At 46.0% G+C, this 21,133-nt stretch overlaps 1 protein-coding gene across 6 annotated transcripts in view; it reads right to left on the reverse strand.

Annotated features, from left to right (window-relative positions):
• Nucleotides 1-3,459: 3,459 nt before the first annotated feature.
• Nucleotides 3,460-21,133, reverse strand: part of LOC113908793 (AP-3 complex subunit sigma-2) — a 54,032-nt gene continuing 36,358 nt past the window's right edge. For 4 of the 6 annotated variants that reach the window (XM_027569241.1, XM_027569240.1, XM_027569236.1 and 1 more), the window contains 2 exons: nt 6,103-6,210; nt 4,286-4,422 (listed from right to left, as the gene is read on the reverse strand). In XM_027569241.1, coding sequence (XP_027425042.1) covers nt 4,294-4,422; nt 6,103-6,210 — 237 coding nt within the window. In that variant the 3' untranslated portion in view covers nt 4,286-4,293. Of the gene's footprint in view, nt 4,423-6,102; nt 6,211-21,133 lie in introns of all 6 variants that reach the window. The other 2 variants (XM_027569235.2, XM_027569238.1) reach the window with 2 other exon arrangements.

Genomic DNA, 21,133 nt, shown 5'->3' on the forward strand with positions numbered 1-21,133 from the left:
TATTTCCTTTTTAAAACACTGATTCACTGAAATAGGAAAGAATGTGCAGTCTTTTGGAAAAGATTAATCATTTCCATGAACTATTTCCTTAAAGGGGGCCTGTCTGCATATCTGCCGACTGCGGACAGAACACAGCAGATGGGAGTCTTTCTGTGCTCCTCAGAGGGCAAAGTCTCGAGCAGGGGGACAGCCGCTTGGCAGCCTGTGAGCTTGGGCCAGGTGGCACACGGGTTGTGCGTGGGCACTTGACTAACCATGCGCACAGTGACAGGCAACCCGGGAGGCAGGGCAGAAGGCGTGGGAAGCCAAAGAGCAGGGTGCTCGCTGGGAGCTGACAACACCTCTGGGTCGCTCTCATACTTAAGTGGCCCTCCATCCTGGCTATCACATTCACTCCCAGCTTTATCTTCAGGCACCACTGATGCAGCCTATTTGGAGAGCCACAGACAAATGGCTATACCGAGGAAACCCCCTCTGAGACCGGTCCACGGGTGCCTGGGTGGATCAATCAGTTGAGGGTCAGACTCTTGGTTTCGGCTTGGGTCGTGATCTCAAGCCTCGAGTTGGGCTCCCCACTGGGCAGGGAGTTTGCTTCTCTCTCTCTTCCCACCCCCCAGCCCTCCCCCTGCTTGTGCTCTCTCTCTCTAAAGTAAATAAATCAATCTTGGAGGAGCCGGAAGGCTGATCCACAAGCCAGGATTTAGCTGGCATGCTCCCCTGGCTTTCTGGTGGAGCTGGGGCCAGAGAGCACTTTGCTAGGGTGGCTCCATGGAGGTGGGTGTGGGGAGGGAAGGGCTGGCTCTGTAAATGGCAGAGGCCTGAATAACAGGGACTTGAGAAGACTCAAGATATCCCAACTTAGTCCTCAATGTAACAAGCACAGGGCTATGACCAGGCCAAGAGGAAAGGTAAGGAATTAGGTGCCCTGTATGGGTGAACGTCTGTGTCCCCCAGATTCTGATATTGAAGTATAATCCCCAATGTGATGGTATTTGGAGGGGGGCCTTTGGTAGGTCATTAGATTTGGATGAGGTCATGGGGGTGGAGTCCCATAATGGGACTGGCGCCCTTATAAGGGGATGAAGAACCCAGAACTGTCTCAGCCACGTGACGACGTAGCAAGAAGACGGCAGTCTACAAAAACAGGAAGCAGGTTCTCACTAGACATCAAATCTGCTGGCATCCTGATCTTGATCAGACTGCAGAACTGTGAGGAATGTTTGTTCAACCACCCAGTCTAAGGTCTTTTTGTTACAGCAGCTTGAACTAAGGCTGTTTAGAGTACGGCCAGAGGGCATGATGGGGGCTGCTAGCGGTGGGAAATGGGCTCTTGTCCTTTAAATATTCCACATAACGCAGTCACCAACTCCAGTCACTAAAAATTCAGACTGCCAGTCACTCAGTGTGGGCACTCAAAGGTCCTCAGCAGAGACAAGATCAGGAAGCTGAGCCTGACATGCACCAGGCACTTAGAAACAGCCTAACAGAAGAATTTCAGATTTTAATTAGGGGCAGTGAGGACAGGAAACCCAATATTCTGTCCCATTTCAGGAAACCCTCAGTGTAAACCGTCCAGAGCCAGGGACTCCCAAATGTAGGCCCAGTCCCTATTTTCATAACTGACATCTCTCAAGCAGCAGAATCTGTATCCTTCTTCAAAAAAGGCATACAATTTCCTTTCAGTTAAAAAAGAAAAGTTTATGGTTTTGCTGGTAGCAGACAAGAGATCTAGCTGGATTTGTAGGCAACCTCAAGTAGTTAATGAACAATTATTGTGGTTTGTCCAAAGAGATGGGAGTTTTCCAAATAAAAAAGCAGGCTGGGGGCGCCTGGGTGGCTCAGTCGTTGAGCGTCTGCCTTCGGCTCAGGTCATGGTCCCAGGGTCCTGGGATCAAGTCCCGCATCGGGCTCCCTGCTCCTTGGGAGCCTGCTTCTCCCTCTGCCTCTCTCTCTCTCTCTGTCTCTCATGAATAAAGAAATAAAATCTTAAAAAAAAAAAAAAAAAAGCAAAGCAGGCTGAAGTTTTAGGCCACTATTAGAGGCAGTTTGAGGGATGTGATTGGGATGCTGACTTGCTGGGGGTCTACGGGACCAGTCAGTGGTTTGTGGCAACAGAGCAGAAAGCAACAGTCTCTGGCAGCTAAGAACACTGGAAGGTTGTCCCGGACAATGCAGGGCACCCAGCTGTCCTGAAGTAATACACGAAACCACAAAACAAAGAAATAAACTCAAGAAAAGTGACTAGGCTCTAGCTTTGTGACTCTCAACACGACACCTAACACTCTGGGCTGCTGTCCCCTCATCAGTCCAGCACAGGGGGCCTCCGGCTCTCGCCCTCTCCGACACCATCACTGGTCTCGTGAGCAAACCAGCTCGGTTTTATCAGGGTTTGTAAGAAGCTACTAACCTCCCTCGGACTCGGTTTCCTTATCTATAACAAAGAGGATAAAATTGGGAGAAGCGATTGAGCAGTGAAAGCAAATGGACTTTGGATTTAGGCAAGCAGAGTCTCAATTCTTAGCCCTGTGTAACCAAAAGCAGGTTACTCAACCTCTCTGAGTCTTACTTTCTTCACCTGCAAAATGAAGACAATCATGTCTGTTATAAGGGCTGTGGAAGGATCCTGCTCACACTGCCTTCCAGTCCGGGCAAAGTAAACATCAGTCTTCTTCCCTCTTTCTTAGTCCACATTTAGCAAATGTGCGAGAGGGATGTGAATGCCCTGAAATGTCCGTTAAAAAAAAATTCAACCCTTCAAAGGATGCTATCCGCGGTGCCATCAGAGAGAGTGACCTCCACGTCTCTCTTCCAGCGGAAGAGGGCCTACCTTCTGATCAGCACACTCGCCTCCGGCGCTGTCAGGGAGGGCCTGGAAGAGGTGAGGACAAGAGGCAGCGGGGAGCACTGAGCACCAAGCACAGAAGCACGGCAGTCCCGTGGGTGCCATCTCAGCCAGGCTCTGCAGCAGGAGCACGCTTGGGCGAATAGTCTGGGCCCCCGGCCAGCAAGCACGAGAAACCCTCAAGCTGGGAGACTTTGCCGTGATGATGCAGTGAGCTCCCTAAGGTCCTGAGACCTGGCCCCCGAGGCAGTGCAGGAAGAGGCACTACTCTAAGGCGCCTAAGTTAACCACAGAAAGTCTGAGCTCTAAGTTAACCACAGAAAGAAAGATTCTCATCACATGTAAAAATTCACAGCTTTCCAAAGCCAGTCACCTGGTGGGGAACAGCGTGGGCCCATAAGCAGAGCTCAGGGAAGGACTCCTCCCACACTAGGGAGAAGACGCGCTGCCACCGGTCTTGGCCAGCCCGCTTCCCGTGTCCCCAACCTTCCCAGTGCCAGTTCTAGAACAAGTGATCCCAGCTCAGGCTCTCCTGCTCCACAAGCGGGTGTAGACAGCAGTGGCTTTCCTGTATGGAGAAAATTCATCATTTATAACACAGCAACTGACCCATCTGCTCCTCATGAGAAGAATGTATTTAAACCTGGAAAGAGTCATAATTCTGAGATAGTCCACATGTTGTCAGCTTTGCCTTCCACAGATGCAGGGCTTCTCCCCTTTGATGAGGGACCTTGTGGCTGAGCTGGAGAAACAGCCGTGGGGAAGAGGGTGCTCTCCCTACCAGCATGTATCAGGGTCATGATCTGGATCAAGTCCCGTGCAAACAGAGCTAGGACTGTGGCAGTGAGGGAAACATATTCCGTAGGTGGTGGGAACCAGAAAACTTGCCTAGACGAAAGGACTCTGGGCATGACAACCCTAGTAGAGGCAGGAGGCAATTCTGGTTCTCATCAAACTCTGCCCTTGTTTGCCATTCACCACATACCCTAATCTGAAGGGTCAGCCCTGTTCTAGCTATGGCACCTCGTCAGCAAGAGTGAATGCTATAGGACCTCAGAAGCATGGCGGTGCTAAGGATGAAGACTCTAGGCAGAGAATGTCCTAGTGGTGGGTTCTAGGAAGCAGGTGGGTCCCCAGACAGTGCCCAGTCCCTGGGAGTGGCTACATGCGGGAAGTAAAGGTACGAGTGGCTCGGGCACGTGGACCCCCACGGAGGAAGCCGGGGACCCCCCCCCCAACATCTGCAGTGGCCACATGTATCAGAAGCCGGCAGGCGGCATATGTGAGAACCAAGCCCACGCTAGCCGTGAACCTGGGACGCCTCCCCACCCCCAACTCCACGGCAGCAGGGGGCAGGGCCCGGGGCCTGACCCTTCTAAGGCTCAGAGTGGGCTCTGTGGCAGGACCGGCTTGGCTTGCTTCAAGGACTGCAGTTCAGTAGCCATGGGCCCTCAGACAAACTGGGACAGGTTAGGGACTTTGATGTTGAGATCACCAATGTTGATGTTCCGAGGAATCTCCGGCAGATTGATGTTTTTCACAGCAGACACGGCCCGGGCAGGGGCTGCTGAAAGGCCACCCTGAGGAGAAAGGGGAAGGGGCATGAGACACATGCTCAGTGTCATCTCTCTAATGCTTAGAAACACAAGTGACGGAGACCTGGAAAGCGTCCACGCTGAACACACACAATGCGTGTTTTGCTTTTTCGTCCGTATTCCTCAAAGGTAGCCAACACGACGATCTTGAGGTTGACGGGAGCCATGGGGTAGGGACCTGCACTCTGTGCTCCCAAAGGGGTTGTGGCTTATGCAGTGTTGTAGCCGCAGCACATAATAGTGCCTGGCACACCTGCAGGTGCTTTGCTGCAATAACCTGAGATGGTTCAACCGAGTCAAAGTATTGGGGGCCCTTTTCAGGCTCCAAACAAAACCCTTTCCTGAAGAGGCTGACTCTTAGAGACAAGTGCAATCACAGGGAAACTCTTATAAGGAAAAGGAAAGTCAGAGCTTAGGGCAACTGCTTGCCAACGAACACCGTGAGATGGGAAAGAGCTGGCTTTGGAAATGTCACGTGGCAGCAAGATGGGAGGAAGGACATGGGTCTGATGTACCCACGGCCACGGAAGGGCTGGTAACAAACACAGAGGAAGGCGGCCACAGTCGGTGCTCCTCTGGCTCACCCGCAGTGTGCAGAGAAGGGGAGAAGCCGACAAGACTCTCAGAACCATTTCCTCCTTACCAATGCTTTCAGGAGACCGACTCCAGTTCCACTCTCGCCCAGCACGTCTCCATTCTTCTGCTTTCCAAACCCCTTGCCTCTGACTCACTTACTATTCCTGGAAGCTTCGCGGCCTGCCTCCCTCAAAGAACTGTCGTGCCACTCTAGCTGTGGTCTGGAAAAGCTGCTTCAGCAGGACCGCCAGACCTCACAGAGAGAGGAATTCCTGGTTTTGCAAGATCAAGTTCTGTTACAAGAAGCAATGAAGCTCTTGAAGATGCTCAGCTCATTAAAGAGGTAATTTATTCTGCTATTTCCGCCACGTGTGACGGTGTATACCTGTAGCCTCAACTCTCCAGGAAGGCTGATGGAGGTGACAGACCTCAGAGGGGTAGGACAGAAATAACTGTGAGCATTTATTTTATTTTTTTTTTAAGTAATTTCTATGCCCAACGTGGGGCTTGAACTCACAACCCCAAGATCAGGAGTCACACACTCCACCGACTGAGCCAGCCAAGTGCCCTGACTGTGAGCACTATGTGGGGGTGGGCTGGGGTATGTTACTTGCAAACCCAGCCCATACCCTACTGCAGCTGAGTAGAAGGCTAACTGGAAATACGGCAACTGGCAACTCCGAGGTTCTGAAAGACACCATGAGACATGGCCGCTGGGAGATCAGACTGCCATAGCACTGGGAAACCACGCTGGGACCAGAGAAGGGCATTCTGTCTCCCTCCAGGGAACGTGTAGCTTTGAAAGGAGGAATGACAAACCACAAACATGGGCCATAATCCCCCAAGCCCGGAGCTGTTTGTCTTCCTGTGCCATCTGACTTTTCCATTCACACTTTTAACCTTAATTCTTACAAGTTTAATTTTCAGCACTGGCCTTCAAGTCAATTGGTTTTGAAGGACTCAAGGAAGAAAGAGGAACATAAACATCCCTAAGGTTTCCCAGCAACACAAACCAACACATGTGTCCATTCCTCCTTCTGCCCCAGGCTCTTGGAACCAGCCGGGGCAAGAGCACAGCAGTGCACTCACCTCGGATTTCTCCAGCCTGTTTTGAGCTTCAATCTGAGCCACGATTTCATTCATGTTGGTTTCCAACACCATCCCACCCATCACCACCTCCTGAAGGATGTAGTGCACCTAGAGGGGAAGCAAAAATAAGAAGGGTTAGAGCACCCTGTGGTAGCTGGGGTGTGGCCCGAACGCAGACCTCCTGGGCCTTTCCGGCACCAGCCCAGCAGTCGGACCTGACACACCAGCTCCTGATTCCCAACAGACACTTGAGCGCCTGGGTCATCCACCTCTCAAGCGAGCCCACACGGATGGCCCCCACGCCCTGGCATTCCCTAGCATGAATCTCTTCCATGAGCAGTGATAGCTCATTCTTACCTGCGGAACTGCCTGGCCACACTCAAGGCAGGGAGGTGGTGGCTGAGAGCACAGGCTCTGAAGTCAGACGGACCTTGTTTAAAATTTTGGCTCTGCTCTCTGTTAGCTGGGTGATCTTGGGCAAATTATCCTTTCAGTCCTCCAGCTTCCTTCCAGAACCATGGTGAGGACTGAGTGCGATAACCTGTATCAAACACCTGGCCTGGCGTCTGCCCCACAACAGGTTCTGAATGCATCAGGATGGCTGTCATTACCAGTACCATCATCACGATCATCACGGATGCATTCCGTCCATCCAGCTGTGGCCGAGCAAGCCCTGCCCAGTGGGATGTCTCCCAGGCTTCCTAAGATAGACCCTTCTGCCTGGGCTCTGCTGGCGGCAAAATGGGCACCTTTCTTTGTACTTGTCCCCATCCCTTTCTTAGAGCTCCGGTAAGAAACCAGGCTCAGCATGAATACTCGCCTGGGTACCAGGCTCACACCTGAGCTCGGGGTCCATCTAGCCAGGACTCCCCAACAAAGGTGACTCTCGGTGTGCTCAACTGCTGTGCCCACTGAGCCATGGTGCTGACTCAATTGCTGTGGCCCACGGTAGCGGGAGGGCTGCCATGGAAACCCCCAGAGGGTCAGGTAAGAGGTGCCTGCTGGGGTCCTTAAGGGGGAGTGGGGCTTCCTCTTTCAAATCAAATCATATCAACATGGCCTTCAAGGTGCTTTCAGTCATGCTGGGAAGATCACAGGTACCACCTTCTATTGTTAATTAAGTGCCCAATTAGCAGTCTGAGGAGGAAGAGGGCAGTGGCTTAGAGAGACCAGAGAGGTTCACGGAGACGGTGGGAGGACTGAGCTGGGCTCTCACATCGGAGAAGGACACGAGGTGAAAGGCACTGGAGGAAGCAATTCGGCTGGTGTTGGGTATGAGGAGCACCAGGATCTGGCTGGAATGGCAGATTTACGAAGAGGCTAGAGACAATGCTGACAAGGTAGTTTGGGCCTAAGGTCTGGGCACTACTGCCATTAGGAGCTGGATAATTTTCTATTGGGGAGGGGGGCTGTCCTGTGCATTGTAGCATGTTCGGAAGCACCCCTGGGCTCTGCTCACCAGATTCCAGTAGCACCCCTCCAGCTGTGACAACCAAAAATGCTTCCAGACATGGTCAAATGTCTCCTGGCGAAATCGCCCCCAGTTGAGACATACTGATCTAGCGTCTAGACTGGACCATGGAGGCTTTGAGGGTCAATTTACTCTGTAGGCAACAAAGAGTCAAGACAAATGATGTGTCCGTGTGTCTGTGTGCTTGTGCGTGTGCATTTTTGACACATGAAGCTCTCTGGCACATCAGTTCTCCGTATTTTGCCCATAGTTAAGTGGAGGGAATGCACTAACTGATATAACCAGGGTACATCTTCTGGCCTCAGGGAGGAAGTGTAATAAAAGCGTATGTTCTGGAGCGCCTGGGTGGCTCAGTCGGCTAACCTCTGACTCTTGATTTCGGCTCATGTCATGATCTCAGGGTGGTGAGATCCAGACCCTCGTCGGGCTCCGTGCTCAGCTGCTCAGCAGGGAGTCTGCTTGAGATTCTCTCTCTCCCTCTGCCCCTCCCCACTGCGTGCTCTCTCTCTAAATAGATAAATAAAATCTTAAAAAAGCCTATGGGTAAACACAAAGTATATTTGCCTACATTGAGCTTTACAAATCACTTTTCTGTCCACAAAGACACACTCAGGCGGCATTCTTAAATTTTATACAATAGGATTTATTTCTTTACTTAAATGCAAATGGAGATTTGATGGCAAAACGCTCGTATCTAGATAATTAACAAAATGTTAAACAAGACTGATCTTAAAATTATTTGTTGGGGAACTATACCGTTTATACTTCCCCATCAAGAAATCAGCCTCTGAACACAGGATGGTTGTTTCTCAAAAATTTTTTAAAAAATAGAATAGCCATATAATCAAACAATTCTGCCACTGGGCATCTACTCAGAGGAATTAAAACAAAAGTTTCCAAAAGATACTTGTACATGTATCATCACAGCAGCATTATCCACAGAATAACCAAAAGGCAGGAGCAACCCAAGTGTCCATCGATGGATGAAAGGATGAATGTGACATACGCATACAAAGGAATATTATTCGGTCTTAAAAAAGGAGAAAACTCGAACACCTGCTACAGCATGGACGAACCCTGAAGACATTACACTAAGTGAAATAAGCCAGAGACAGAAGGACAGATCCGGCATGACCTCCTTATGTGAGGTACCTAGTTAGTCAAAACCAAAGGCATAAAGTAGAACGGTAGTTGCTGGGCTGAGGTGGGAGGGGATGGGGACTTGTTTAATGGGAACAGAGTTTCAGTTGGGCAAGATGAAGAATTCTGGAGAAGGGTCACACAACCACGTGAATGTGCTTAACACTACTCAACTGTACACTTCAAAATGAAGATGGAAAATTTTACGTAACATAAAATTTACCAGTACTCCTAGTATTTTATTCCTTTTGTTTAATGAGCCCCTTCTTCATGGGGAAGTAGTACTTGTTGAGCATCTACTACACGATGAGCACTTCATATGTAACTTATTTTAATTTTACGATCCATGTGAGGTAGGTAATATGACCTTCACTTTATCTATGAGGAAGTGAAATATGGAAACGTCAATCAGCTATTCCGCTGTCACACGTATCAGAAGGAGGACAGAGTAATGGGGCTGGGTCTGTCTGACTCCGGAGCTCATGTTCTGCACCCTTTCCCCCATGATGCCTCAAAATCCCAAACTGTGTCTTCTGCCCTGTCCACCCCTTACCCCTAGTCCAAACAGAATCATTTTGAGACTTGCCTTTGGTATGTCAGAGATCTTGTATGAATTCTTCCATGCTCTATCCCCAAGGCCTAGCATACTGCCCAGTGAGGAGGAGGCATACTGACTGAATGAAAAGGCTTTTTGTAAGTCTGAGTAGCATATTCCTGGGGCTTTAGGTGCTTAGAAAGGTGGAAGGCAGTGTGGTGGTGGAGGCTGGATGGAGAAGGTGTAGCAGAAAACCTAATACAGAATATCATGGGGACCAGCCACTGGTTAACAGAAAATGTCAGTTAAGATTTCTGATTTGAACACTGCATCATGAAATCATAATTTTAAAATGCTATTCAAGATGTATTCCAAGTGCAAAAAGGAGAAATAAATAAAAATGCAAACTCCATTTTCAACAAAACTGGAAGACAACCAAAATCCCAGACTCTAAAACAGCTAGAAAAGCTGTCAAAGGCAGGGAGCTCAAACAAGGTTCCTTTCCTTTAGAGAAAGAAAAGAAGAACGGATCCTATGGAGAGGAGACACAGGAGCTGGAGAGAAAGAGATGTCCAGACAGACTTCCTGTAGGTAAAGGACACGCTCTCTGGGACCAAACAGATTCCTGGTTTTGAGAGGCAGAAACGTCCATGGACCTGGAGCTAGGAAACCACACAAACCAGCTATATTTGCCTCACAGAGTTAAACTCTGTGGCAGCATCTGCATCGTGGAAAAGCTCACAGATGCCTATCTCTGCTGGCTGGAGAGAGAGAAAGGGTAAATGAACTCACCCAGAACCTTAAATCATGAGAATGGCTGCAGCGAGCATGGAACGCAGACTCGGTACCTCTTCTATACAGGCATCCTGCAAGAGCTAGTCCCTGAAAAACTCACCTATTTAAAGAGGAGTTATAAGAAATCTGCACAGGATATATACAGAGATACAACAACAAAAAAAAAAATTAGGGAAGAAACTGGAAAACCAAAAGGCAGACTAAGACTACACACTGGAAAACGCTGCTACAGAGCAGATGAACAGCAATAAAATCTTTTGCAAAAGTGAAAAAAGAAAACCATGAAGCAAGAGCTCAGAGCAGAGGGACACCTGGGTGGCTCAGTCGGTTAAGCGTCTGCCTTCAGCTCAAGTCAGGATCCCAGGGTCCTGGGATCGGGTCCCGCATTGGGCTCCCTGCTCAGCGGGGAGTCTGCTTCTCCCTCTGCCTGCCGCTCCCCCTGCTTGTGCTCCCTCTCTCTCGCTCTCTCTCTGACCAAAAAAAAAAAAAAAAAAAAAAAAAAAAGAGCTCAGAGCAGAAGAGCAAGCGCTCACAAGAAGGGGTAGGGAGATGACAGGGAGAAGAGAAGACATCAACTAGCACAGCTCAGGGAAGAAGGGGAAGGAAAAAATGAACCGAAATGAGGGTAGAACAGAAAAGAACAAAAGGGAGAAGAGACACTGTGGAAAGCATGGTAAGGAACAAAACGGAGGGACATGGAAAAAACCACATACAATGAAACGGGAAAGGCGTTCTCAATAGAATTGAGAGTGAACAGGAGTTACAGAAGGCAGCCAAGGCCAGCAGCATGCGCATAAAGGAGAACTGTAATTGAAGCAAACAAACAGGCAGAGTTGCTCATAAACATTCCATGAAGATCTACTTCGAGATGTTTCTGAAACAAAAATATCCACATACTTAAAGGACACACTGTATATCCCAGGAAAAACTGGCCCAGAACAGTCAGTGCCAAGACAGAGCCTGAGGGTAAGATTTCTGCAACCAGGCAAAAGGATCAAATCACGTAAAAGAGGGGCAAACTCTTGAAAATTCCCCCAGTAAAATTCAGTGCTAGCAGAAAAAGATGCAGTACCTACACAATTGCCAAAGAGAGGCAGCGAAACCCAAGAGCTGTACCCAGGGGGCTGCTGATCCAGAAACACTGTTCCCCATGAGTCTTTCCGGAGAAATCTACAAACGGAAACACCTCTGCCAGCCAAGAGGTGAGGGCAGAGAGGTCGACCCTGAGCACAGGGTCTGCTTACAGGCAGGGCCACGGCTGGGGGTTGGGGGGCATGGCGACGAGAGGCCAATGCTGTGTGCCTTACAATGTCGAAAAGCTACAACTAGCGGAAATTAGGAAGACAAGGGCGGGGAAGGAAGGAGGGAGAACAAGAACCCCGATGCTCCCACTCTCGGTACCTAAGAGCTACCTAAATGATAATGTGTATCATTTAAAAGAACTCATGTGATAAAGATACAGTTACCATGACTTTTACTGTGATTCCCCCCTCCCCATCCAAGCCCCCAGTCACTTGCTATAAACAACACTTTGAGAGCCACCAAACTTGTACCTTGGGGCCAATGAGATTTTTCCTGCTGACCAGAATTCTATGCCCACTTTTCCTACATCAAAGTCACCCATATGCATCAGTTTCTTTAAGCACAGGGAGAACTCAGCCCCCTGTGGAGCACTAAGTACGGACTCCTAGATTTTTAGGTGCCTCCACCTCTAGTCTTCTACAGTTTCTGCCAGAACCTGATTCGACTTCATTTACTTTTTTATGTAACTAGCCTTTCCAAAGTGTTCACCTTAGTTTTCAAAGAACAATTCTCTTTGCTCATTTATCTGTATATTATTAAGTCAGGTAATTACAATACCCGTTTGACTGGCACCAACAGGTCTACATATATCACAGCTGATCTTTGGTCAGCACAGTGACTCATGTGCTATAAATGAGCAAAGGATGAGGAACTAAAGGTCAGCTTCCCAGCTGCCCAGGTTAATCTGACAAGTCAGTGAAGACCCCTTCCAATGAACACGAAGTGACCGTGAAAGGAATAACATTTCTTTGAGTGCAGACAGAGGGGACATGAGAAAGCTGGGGGTTGCTCAGCATGGGTGTGTAGAGAAGGCTGCCAAGAATCAATACTACACAAACACACACACACACACACACACACACACACACACACATGAATATGACTCAGCAATAAAAATGAATGAGATCTGGCCACTTGCAAGAATACAGATGATAGACCTAGAGGATATTATGCTAAATGAAAGAAGTCAAAAAGAGAAAGACAAATACCATATGACTTCAATCGTATGTGGAATTTAAGAAACTAAACAACCGAACAAGGAAAAAAGAGACAGACAAAAAAACAGTCTCTTAAAAACAGGGGACAGAGGGGTCGCTAGAGGGGATGGGTTGGGGGGAGGGGTGAACCAGACAAAGAAGATTAAGAGCACACTTACCATGGTGAACACTGAGTAATGTACAGAACTGCTGAACCACTTTATTGTACACCTGAAACTAACGTAGCACTGTATTGTTAATTATTCTTGAATAAAAAAAGAAGAATCAATACCAAACTCATGTACCCAAGAAACCAGATACAGTCAGATCACAAAGAATGGCCCTGTTGAATGACCAGAGTTGACAGACGGACTGACCTTGAGGACGCCGGCAGAAATGTAGGTGAGTACCTCAGAGAACACTGAGAGTTAAAAGTACCAAACCAACAAAGAGGAGGCAGGGGAAAAGGAAATCTAAAATCTGAGTCATGTAGGTGGCAAATAAAAACCACAAGAATAGAAGACAGCAAAGACCTAAAGGTCCTCAGGAACCCTAAACCCAGCCTAACATCAAGTGCACCGAACAAACAGGAATTATCAAGTAATAATAACTCATAGCTCTCTGCTATTTCGACAACCGTCTAAAACAATGACAATACCAAAACTCATTCAGAAGTACCTGTTAAGAGAATTTAAACAAAAGCACTACTGATTTCTTAGTTCTTGGCAAATCCAGTGGTATTCTGACCTAGAAATAATCACAACCAGAAGGATCTTCAACTGAACATAAGATTGAGATGGCTCCAATAAACCAACAGGCCAACCTGATGTGAAAGGAAGGCAAAAGAAAAGATACTTTCGGTAATGAATCTGAGATCTTAACAGGTAAAATGCTGGGTGGAAACTCATATTTTACAAGATCAAAGAAACATAAATTTATGGCCACACTTTAATGAATAAAAGCTGGTGTTTATAATTTGGTCCTATTTAAATTTTTTCTCTTAAAATCCCTCAAAACAATCAAAAAGTAAAATACAGTTGACCCCTGAACACGGTTTGAACTTTGTGGATCCACTTATACACAGATTTTTTTTTTTTTTTTTATAAATACACTCCAGTACTGTCAATGTATTTTCTTTTCCTTATGATTTTCTTAATAACACTTTCTCTTCTCTGGCTTATTTTATGGTAAGAATACATAGAACATATAAAATATGTTTTAATCAACTGCTTATGTTATTGGTGAGGCTTCTGGTCAACAGAAGGCTATTCTTTTTTTTTAAAGATTTTATTTATTTATTTGAGAGCCAATGAGAGATAGAGAGCATGAGAGGGAAGAGGGTCAGAGGGAGAAGCAGACTCCCTGCTGAGCGGGGAGCCCGATGCGGGACTCGATCCCGGGACTCCAGGATCATGACCTGAGCCGAAGGCAGTCGCTTAACCAACTGAGCCACCCAGGCGCCCTCAACAGAAGGCTATTAGTAGTTAAGTTCTGGAGGACAGTCAAAAGTTATACACGGATTTGTGCTGGGGGTTGGTGATCCTAACCCTGCATTGTTCAAGTGTCAGTTGTAATTGCTAGAATCAAAATATCTATTCCTCTGGGCGCCTGGGAGGCTCAGTCAGTTAAGCATCTGCCTTCGGCTCAGGTCATGATCCCGGAGTTCTGGGATCAAGTTCTGTGGCTGGCTCCCTGCTCAGCGGGGAGCCTGCTTCTTCTTCTCCCTCTGCCCCTCCCCCCGCTTGTGCTTGCTCTAATAAATAAATAAAATGTTTAAAAAAATGTCTATTCCTCTAAAGGCAATCTAACCGGCTATCAAGCCTCTGTACTGTCCTCCCAACATACGTGGACAATGGTCTTCCTTCGTTCTTCTTTTCTAAGAAGTTGTCACATTGTCCTCCCACCCCTGAAGATACCTACTTCTGGAACTGGATCCTGTGGGCATCGATTTGGCCTCACTGTTCTTTCCTATCAATATAAGTTAACTGTCTGAGACCTTCCCCATCTCATTCCCTAGAGGCAATAATGAGTGTCCTTCAGGATGGGGACCTACAAGTTTGTGGCTTGTAGGGCTCCGCCAGGAAGTTTGTCTGTGACCCGGTTCATGACGAGATGAAATAGGAAGAACAAATCTGGTGCATGCTGAGGATTCAACAGTGCTTAGGTACGGTTCTGGCAATCCTAGCAAGTGTGACTCTCCTGTTCTAAAGAAAACTCTGGCTCAGAGGTTCTGGGCCAAAAAAGGCTTGACTAGCAGTTCTACTGCAAAGATGCACAGAAAGGGGAAAATGACACCAGGAGGCATCAGAGGAGAGTTTAATGACTACCGAACCTGCTGGGACTCCCTGAAGCAAAGAAAGCCCTTCTCCAAACTGGAACAAGGGCTTGTACTGCCGCTGACTCTGCTGAGATTTCTAATCCTAACCTTCACTACCTTCTACCATTCTTTCTGCTGATCCTGTTAAGCAGTTCTGTAAAAATCAGAGACATTCTTCCAGGATTTGAGGTGTGGAATACCCACAGCTTGGGCCAAGTAAACTCAAGAAAGGCTAAGGGCTCTCTCAGCTAAGACAATCACCCTCTTCTCGGTGATAGTACTGGAGCCTGTGCATTTTTACTGAGGTACTTAATTTAGTGCACTGTCATATTTTTTACTTGCGTGCCTCTTTCCCTCGACCATGATTTTCCTTGAGGGTAGATTTGTTTGTTTGTTTGTTTTTAAGATTTTATTTATTAATTTGAGAGAGAGAGTGCACAAGCAGGGGAAGGAGCAGAGAGAGAGGGACAAGCTGAATGCGACTGAACACAGAGCCCAACACGGGGCTCAATCCCACAACCCTGAGATCATGTCCTCAGCCAAAACCAAGAGTCGGATGCTCAACCGAACACACCACCCAGGTACCTCTTGAGGGTAGATTCTATGTCATCTTCATCTCTGGGTCTCCAGTACTAAACACTGTGCTTGGTAACAGCAGAGCCTTCATAAATGCTGGCTGAATGGATGAAAGAAGCTCATCTAGTTCAAAAGTCCTGATTTTGAGGAGGCACAGGCTTTTTGAGTTGGCCTGACTTCCCATTCTGGAACTGAGAAACAAGCTCTACTGTCCAGGACACAGAGTTAACCTCTACAGATAAAAGTGGGTTAAAATAAACTTGCTAGTTTCATGTCAGGATCAAGAATCTAAGAGGGAACACAAAAGTGTCACTTCAAGGACAGAGATGCTCCTTAGGCACACAGCTGGGGATGGAGACAAGTTGGTTTCAGCAACCCTATCCAAGGATAGAGGATTCCAGGATCTGCCAGAGTTCTATCCTTGGTTATGTCTCTCACTGAAGTCAAAAAAGTTCTGAATCCAGTCCCAGGTCAACAGAGACCATCACTAAAAGCAAACTGATCTGGAGCCTAAAGATAACAAACAAGACATTACTTTTTCCTCTAGTCAAAACACAGTCTTCACGTCTTAAACTGGCCATGTTCCATAAACTTAAGTATTGAACTTACAATGAATTTTTCTATAGATACAATAAGTTTCTCATGCTAGCAGCTCACAAAAGCGCACTTAAATCCGTAATGCTTACCTAGAATGTAGTATCACTGAGCAGCCCCGCATCTACATCTAAATACCACGAATAATACTGCTTCTTTAGTAAAATCCAGTTCTATTTTTTTTTTTTTTAAATCCAGTTCTATATTGGGATGGCAGGAACCTATCTAGCAGGATGCCTCAGGCAGAGGGGGTCGGTAAGATCTTTTGAGACACCAGTGGCACATGAAGGCACACCACACTCCAGGCTTAATCTCATCCACAGAAGCCTCTAGACTAGATCAATCCCACCCCAGATTCTTGCATGGGAGGACAAAAGCCTATAGTACCACAAAAGGCAAGGGCTCCATCCCCACTACCAATCCCTACTTTCCTATCTTTCTAAAAACAACTGTGTTCTCACACAGAAGACAGTAAAACACTAATCAAATACAAAAGAGCACAGTCCCAGGGCTTGTACTGGAACAGTAGGATACCAACATTTTAATACTTAAGTTTTAAGAAAGAATCACTGATAAGATACATACTCTACTATATCAAAAGCTAAGTGCTGGGGTGCCTGGCTGCTCCGTTAGAAGAACATGTGGCTCTTGAGCTCGGGGTTGTGAGTCCGAGCCCCACGCTGGGTGTAGAGATTACTTTAAAAAAAAAAAAAAAAGCTAAGTGCTGATAACTTTTTTGACCTCTTCTTGGCTTGGCTGGTTTCATTAATTCCTAGGAAAGACCTCTGGAGAGTAAGGAAGGAAGAAATTCTCAGTAGGATGGGGTCTGCATCACCTCCTTGTCCATACCGGAGGGCAGTGGCTCTCAACAGGCCAAAGCATGCGCTCAGTACTGCTAAGGGGAAAAGAAAGTCATCTGAGAGTCATCTTGGCCCAGAGTCAGCCTCTAGTTCCCATATTATCTACTTTAGAGAGAAATGAAAGGGGGAAGAGGACATAAAAAGGCGTTTCAGACACCTGATACCTAAGGCTTCTCTCTTGTCCCTACTTTCATTCCAAAGTCCAATGTTGTATCAGTTTTGAAACATGCTGAGGACTGCCCGTCCTCATCTCCGTGGATTGCCTCTCATCTCACTTGTCTGCAAATGAACCATGGCAATTAAACTCAGCAACAGTCGGCTGAGTGTCCACGTAGATGTAGCTGCAGTGAACAACAAGGACCACACTGAGAAGTATACCAGGCACACCTAGTTCCACTGGGAAGCTGATTCTCTAGCTAGAGTCAGAACAGAGCGTGAAAGGGTCAAACATTAACTCGCCATTTTAAACTATTTTAATGGAAACCTTCAAAAAATGTAGAAGATACGCACAGACATTTTTCCAAAGAAGACATACAGATTGCCAATACAGACATGGAAAGATGCTCAAAATCCCTAATCCTCAGAGAAATTCCAATCAAAACCACAAGGAAATCACCTCACATCAGTCAGAATGGCTAATATCAGAAAGACAAGAAATAACAAGTGTTGGCAAGGATGTGGAGAAGAGGGAATCGTCATGCACTGTTGGTGGGAATGTAAACTGATGCAGCCACTATGGAGAACAGTATGGAGGTTCCTCAAAAAATTAAAAATAGAATTATCCTATGATCCAGTAATTCCACTTCTGGATATTTATCTGAAGAAAATGAAAACATGAAATTGAAAAGATACATGTACCCTCATGTTCACTGTAGCATTACTTACAAGAGCCAAGACATGGAAAAAAATCTGTGTCCATCAATGTATGAATGGATAAAGAGATTGTGGAATATATATACACACAATGGAATATTATTCAGCCACAAAAAGGGAAATTTTGCCATTTATGACAACATGGATGGACCTTGAGGGCATTATACTAAATGAAATAAGTCCGAAAGAGAAAGACAAATACTGTATGATTTCTGTTACATATGGAACCTTTTTTTAAAAGATTTACTTGATTTATTTTAGAGAGAGAGAGATAGAGCGCACATGCACCTGTGGCGGGGGGTGGGGGGGAAGAGGCAGAGGGGGAGGGAAAGGGAGAGGGAAAGAATCCCAAGCAGACTCCATGCTCAGTGTGTAGCCCCACACAGGGCTCAGTCTCACAACCTTGAAATCATGACCTGAGCGGAAACCAAGAGTCGGATGCTCAACCGACTGAGCCACCCAGGTGCCCCTCTTATATATGGTATCTCAAAAAACAAAAAAAACAAAAAAACAAAAAAACAAACAAAAAAAACAACCAAGCTCATAAATATAGAGAACAGATGATGGTTGTCAGAGGCAGGGAGAAAGGGGATGATAGTGAAGGGGGTGGGAGAAATGTGTCAAGGGGGTCAAAAAGTAAAAAAATTTTAAAAAAGAGAGCGATACAACATGTGCATAACTGGTATGCCAGAAAAAGAAATGGAACAATAGGAGAGAGAAAATATATTCAAAGATTAATAGAAAAAATACATAACTTGATTTTACATATTGAAAAGATCAGGTGATAACCCAGAAAAACTGATTCAGAATGATTAACACAAGACTAGGAGCTCCAGGTTTTATATTGTTTTGAAGGGTGAGAAAACAAACCTCCAAATCTGGAATTTGGAGATTGATGCACCTGGCTAGAATAAAAAGATAAATGGCAAGCAAGGCAAAAAAAAAAAGAAGCAACAAGTGTTTTTACGTGCATGCTTGTATGTATAATTCATGCTTATGTATAAGTGAGATAAACGACAGCAATGACACAAGGGACAGCAGAGAGGCACTGGGATTAGTTATTATTTTGTTACTCTAAAGTATCTGCACTGCCAAAGAAATTATGCTGTAGAGAAACATTATATAACAAAATTGTTGATGCTGAATTACTAGGTGGAAAATAAACTACCTGGGTATAGAATGATAAAAAAAAGTATACTTCACATTCTTATGACTTCTCAAACAGAATACAGTGAACACAATTTAGCTTTTTCTTCGCTGCTCATTGTTAATATCCGTTAGTGAATGCACTCTGACTCTGAGATGCCCCGCAGGGACGTAGCCACAGGGCTGTCTGGTCCCAAGCAGCCGTTAAAGAAAGCAGGCAAAGAAATAACCTGCTTCGTAAAGTTCTGTTTTTCTCTTTTCCTTGTTATGAGTGTCTCCTGAACTACATTTATGATCTCCTAATCTTCAGATGGAGACAGGACATGTGCACCGTTTTTTTTTCCAGATGTCTTGTCATATAACTCCACAAACCTCAATCCCTCACCCTTGATTTATTTTCCTTCTTTTTCACATTCATATGATCACATATTCTTTCAATAACACAGGAATGAATCTAGTGAAATCTCATCTTACATCAGTTTAAGTTGTAACAGCCACCAGAAGAGACGGAAACACGTGTAGCCGCACATCCCTTACATCGCCTGTAGTCTTCCTCCACCAACGGCACTGCTGAAGTGGCCGGCTTGGTTAGGGGCCACAGACTGAAAAACTCTACTGTAACTTTAAGCACTAAAATCACTCCGAGCCCCAGGTGATGCTTATGACAGGCACATGATAGGTGTTAAAGAGCAGAGACAAAGAAGAGCCGGATTCACACTCACTGCAGGCACACACGAACTGAGTAGAATTGTGGATGGAATCATTCTGTATTTGGAATTGTTATCCTCATCTTTTTTCCAAAGGGTGAAAGTTGAATCGGTATAAGCTAAACGTGTACATGTGAGCCCACTGTACTCCCTACACACAAGATGATGTGTTAAGGTTTGAGGCATTCACTCATTTTCACCGAAAGGATGTTACCTGTAACAATATCTGTTTTCAAATATGCTTAACATCACAGAATGGTAAGAGCTGGAAGGAGGAAAGGAAGATAAGATGCGAACCCTGTCCTCAAAGGCTTAGAATCAAATTAAGGAAGATAAAACATGTACAAAATGAACTGTAATAAAAGGAAGGCTGTGATAGTACTATGACCCAGGCACACAATGCTATGGGAATTCAGAGGAGGGCGGGTCTCGAACTGATAAATGGAGGAAAAGGCATCTGGGCAGAGAGGATGGCAGATTGCCCTGCAACTCATTAACTATTCTCCATGCTCTGCTAATAATTCTTTAATAAAAGGATTCCTCACTCGCTGGCTTCATGTTTGACACTGAGTATGTACAGGTGACTGCGGCAAAGCATGCTCATTGCATATTATTCCTTCTTTCCTAATTTTTTACTTTTTCCCAAAGGATGACTACTATGGGGGCGCCTGGGTGGCTCGGTCGTGAAGCGTCAGCCTTCGGCTCCGGTCATGATCCCAGGGTCCTGGGATCAAGCCCCACATCGGGCTCCCTGCTCCACGGGAAGCCGGCTTCTCCCTCCCCCCCCTCCCCCTGCTCGTGTTCCCTCTCTCATTGTGTCTCTCTCTGTCAAATAAATAAATAAAATCTCTTAAGATAAAAAAAAAGAATGCCTCTTATGAGTTGGAGTGCTCTGTGAAGTAAAATTTTAAAGATGTCCCAGCAGGACTTTTCCTTACCTGTCTACTGTTTCATCCGCCTTCATTTCCTACCTATCTCCAGTATTTTACAATACAGCGGCAGCTGTTACCATACTTCACCAAAGCCAAGTTACTGCACCCCACTGATTGTAAAACACACCATTACTTTATGTACCGCTAGAAGAGAAAAATGTTGCCAATTTAACTATGAGATTCCAGTGATGTAAGACAAATCTTGACTTGAGATGTTAAAATCAAAAATATTACCAAAAATGGGAGTCTAAAAATCGATGAAGTATGGTACCATCCCTGTTGTACAAGTGAAGACAGTGGGGCACAAGCAGGTCTTCAAGAGGGTTGATTGTCACACAGTTAGAATCCAGTCAAGTCAGAAGTCTAGAAGGCCACTTGAGGAAGAATCCCCTCAAGGAACACAGTGCTCTTCTGCACCAATCCAAAGGTTATCCATCTCCCAAGGGAGCAACGCAAAGCTGAGAGTCCTACCCTGAAACTAGGAAGCATGCACAGGTCAGAAACCTTCAAAGTCAAAAACTAATAAAAATATGTTTACAGAAGAGGCCTGTAACTGTGCTGATCAGACATTATATCTGAAAAGTACTTTGGAAAATTAAAAACAAACAAACAGATACACAGATACAGAATTAGGACATTTATTACATGTCAACCAATCAACTATATTTGAGTCCCTGTGCTGCTCAGAAAACCAACATAGCATTACAAACTGACACTATTCCATATACTGGAAACAATTAGGACTAAAAACTTTAGAGCAAGGGCAAGACAAATAAGTTGGAGAACCAGAACGCTGGAATTCAGAG

Source organism: Zalophus californianus, chromosome 6, assembly GCF_009762305.2.
Source record: "Zalophus californianus isolate mZalCal1 chromosome 6, mZalCal1.pri.v2, whole genome shotgun sequence".
NCBI lineage: Eukaryota > Metazoa > Chordata > Mammalia > Carnivora > Otariidae > Zalophus > Zalophus californianus.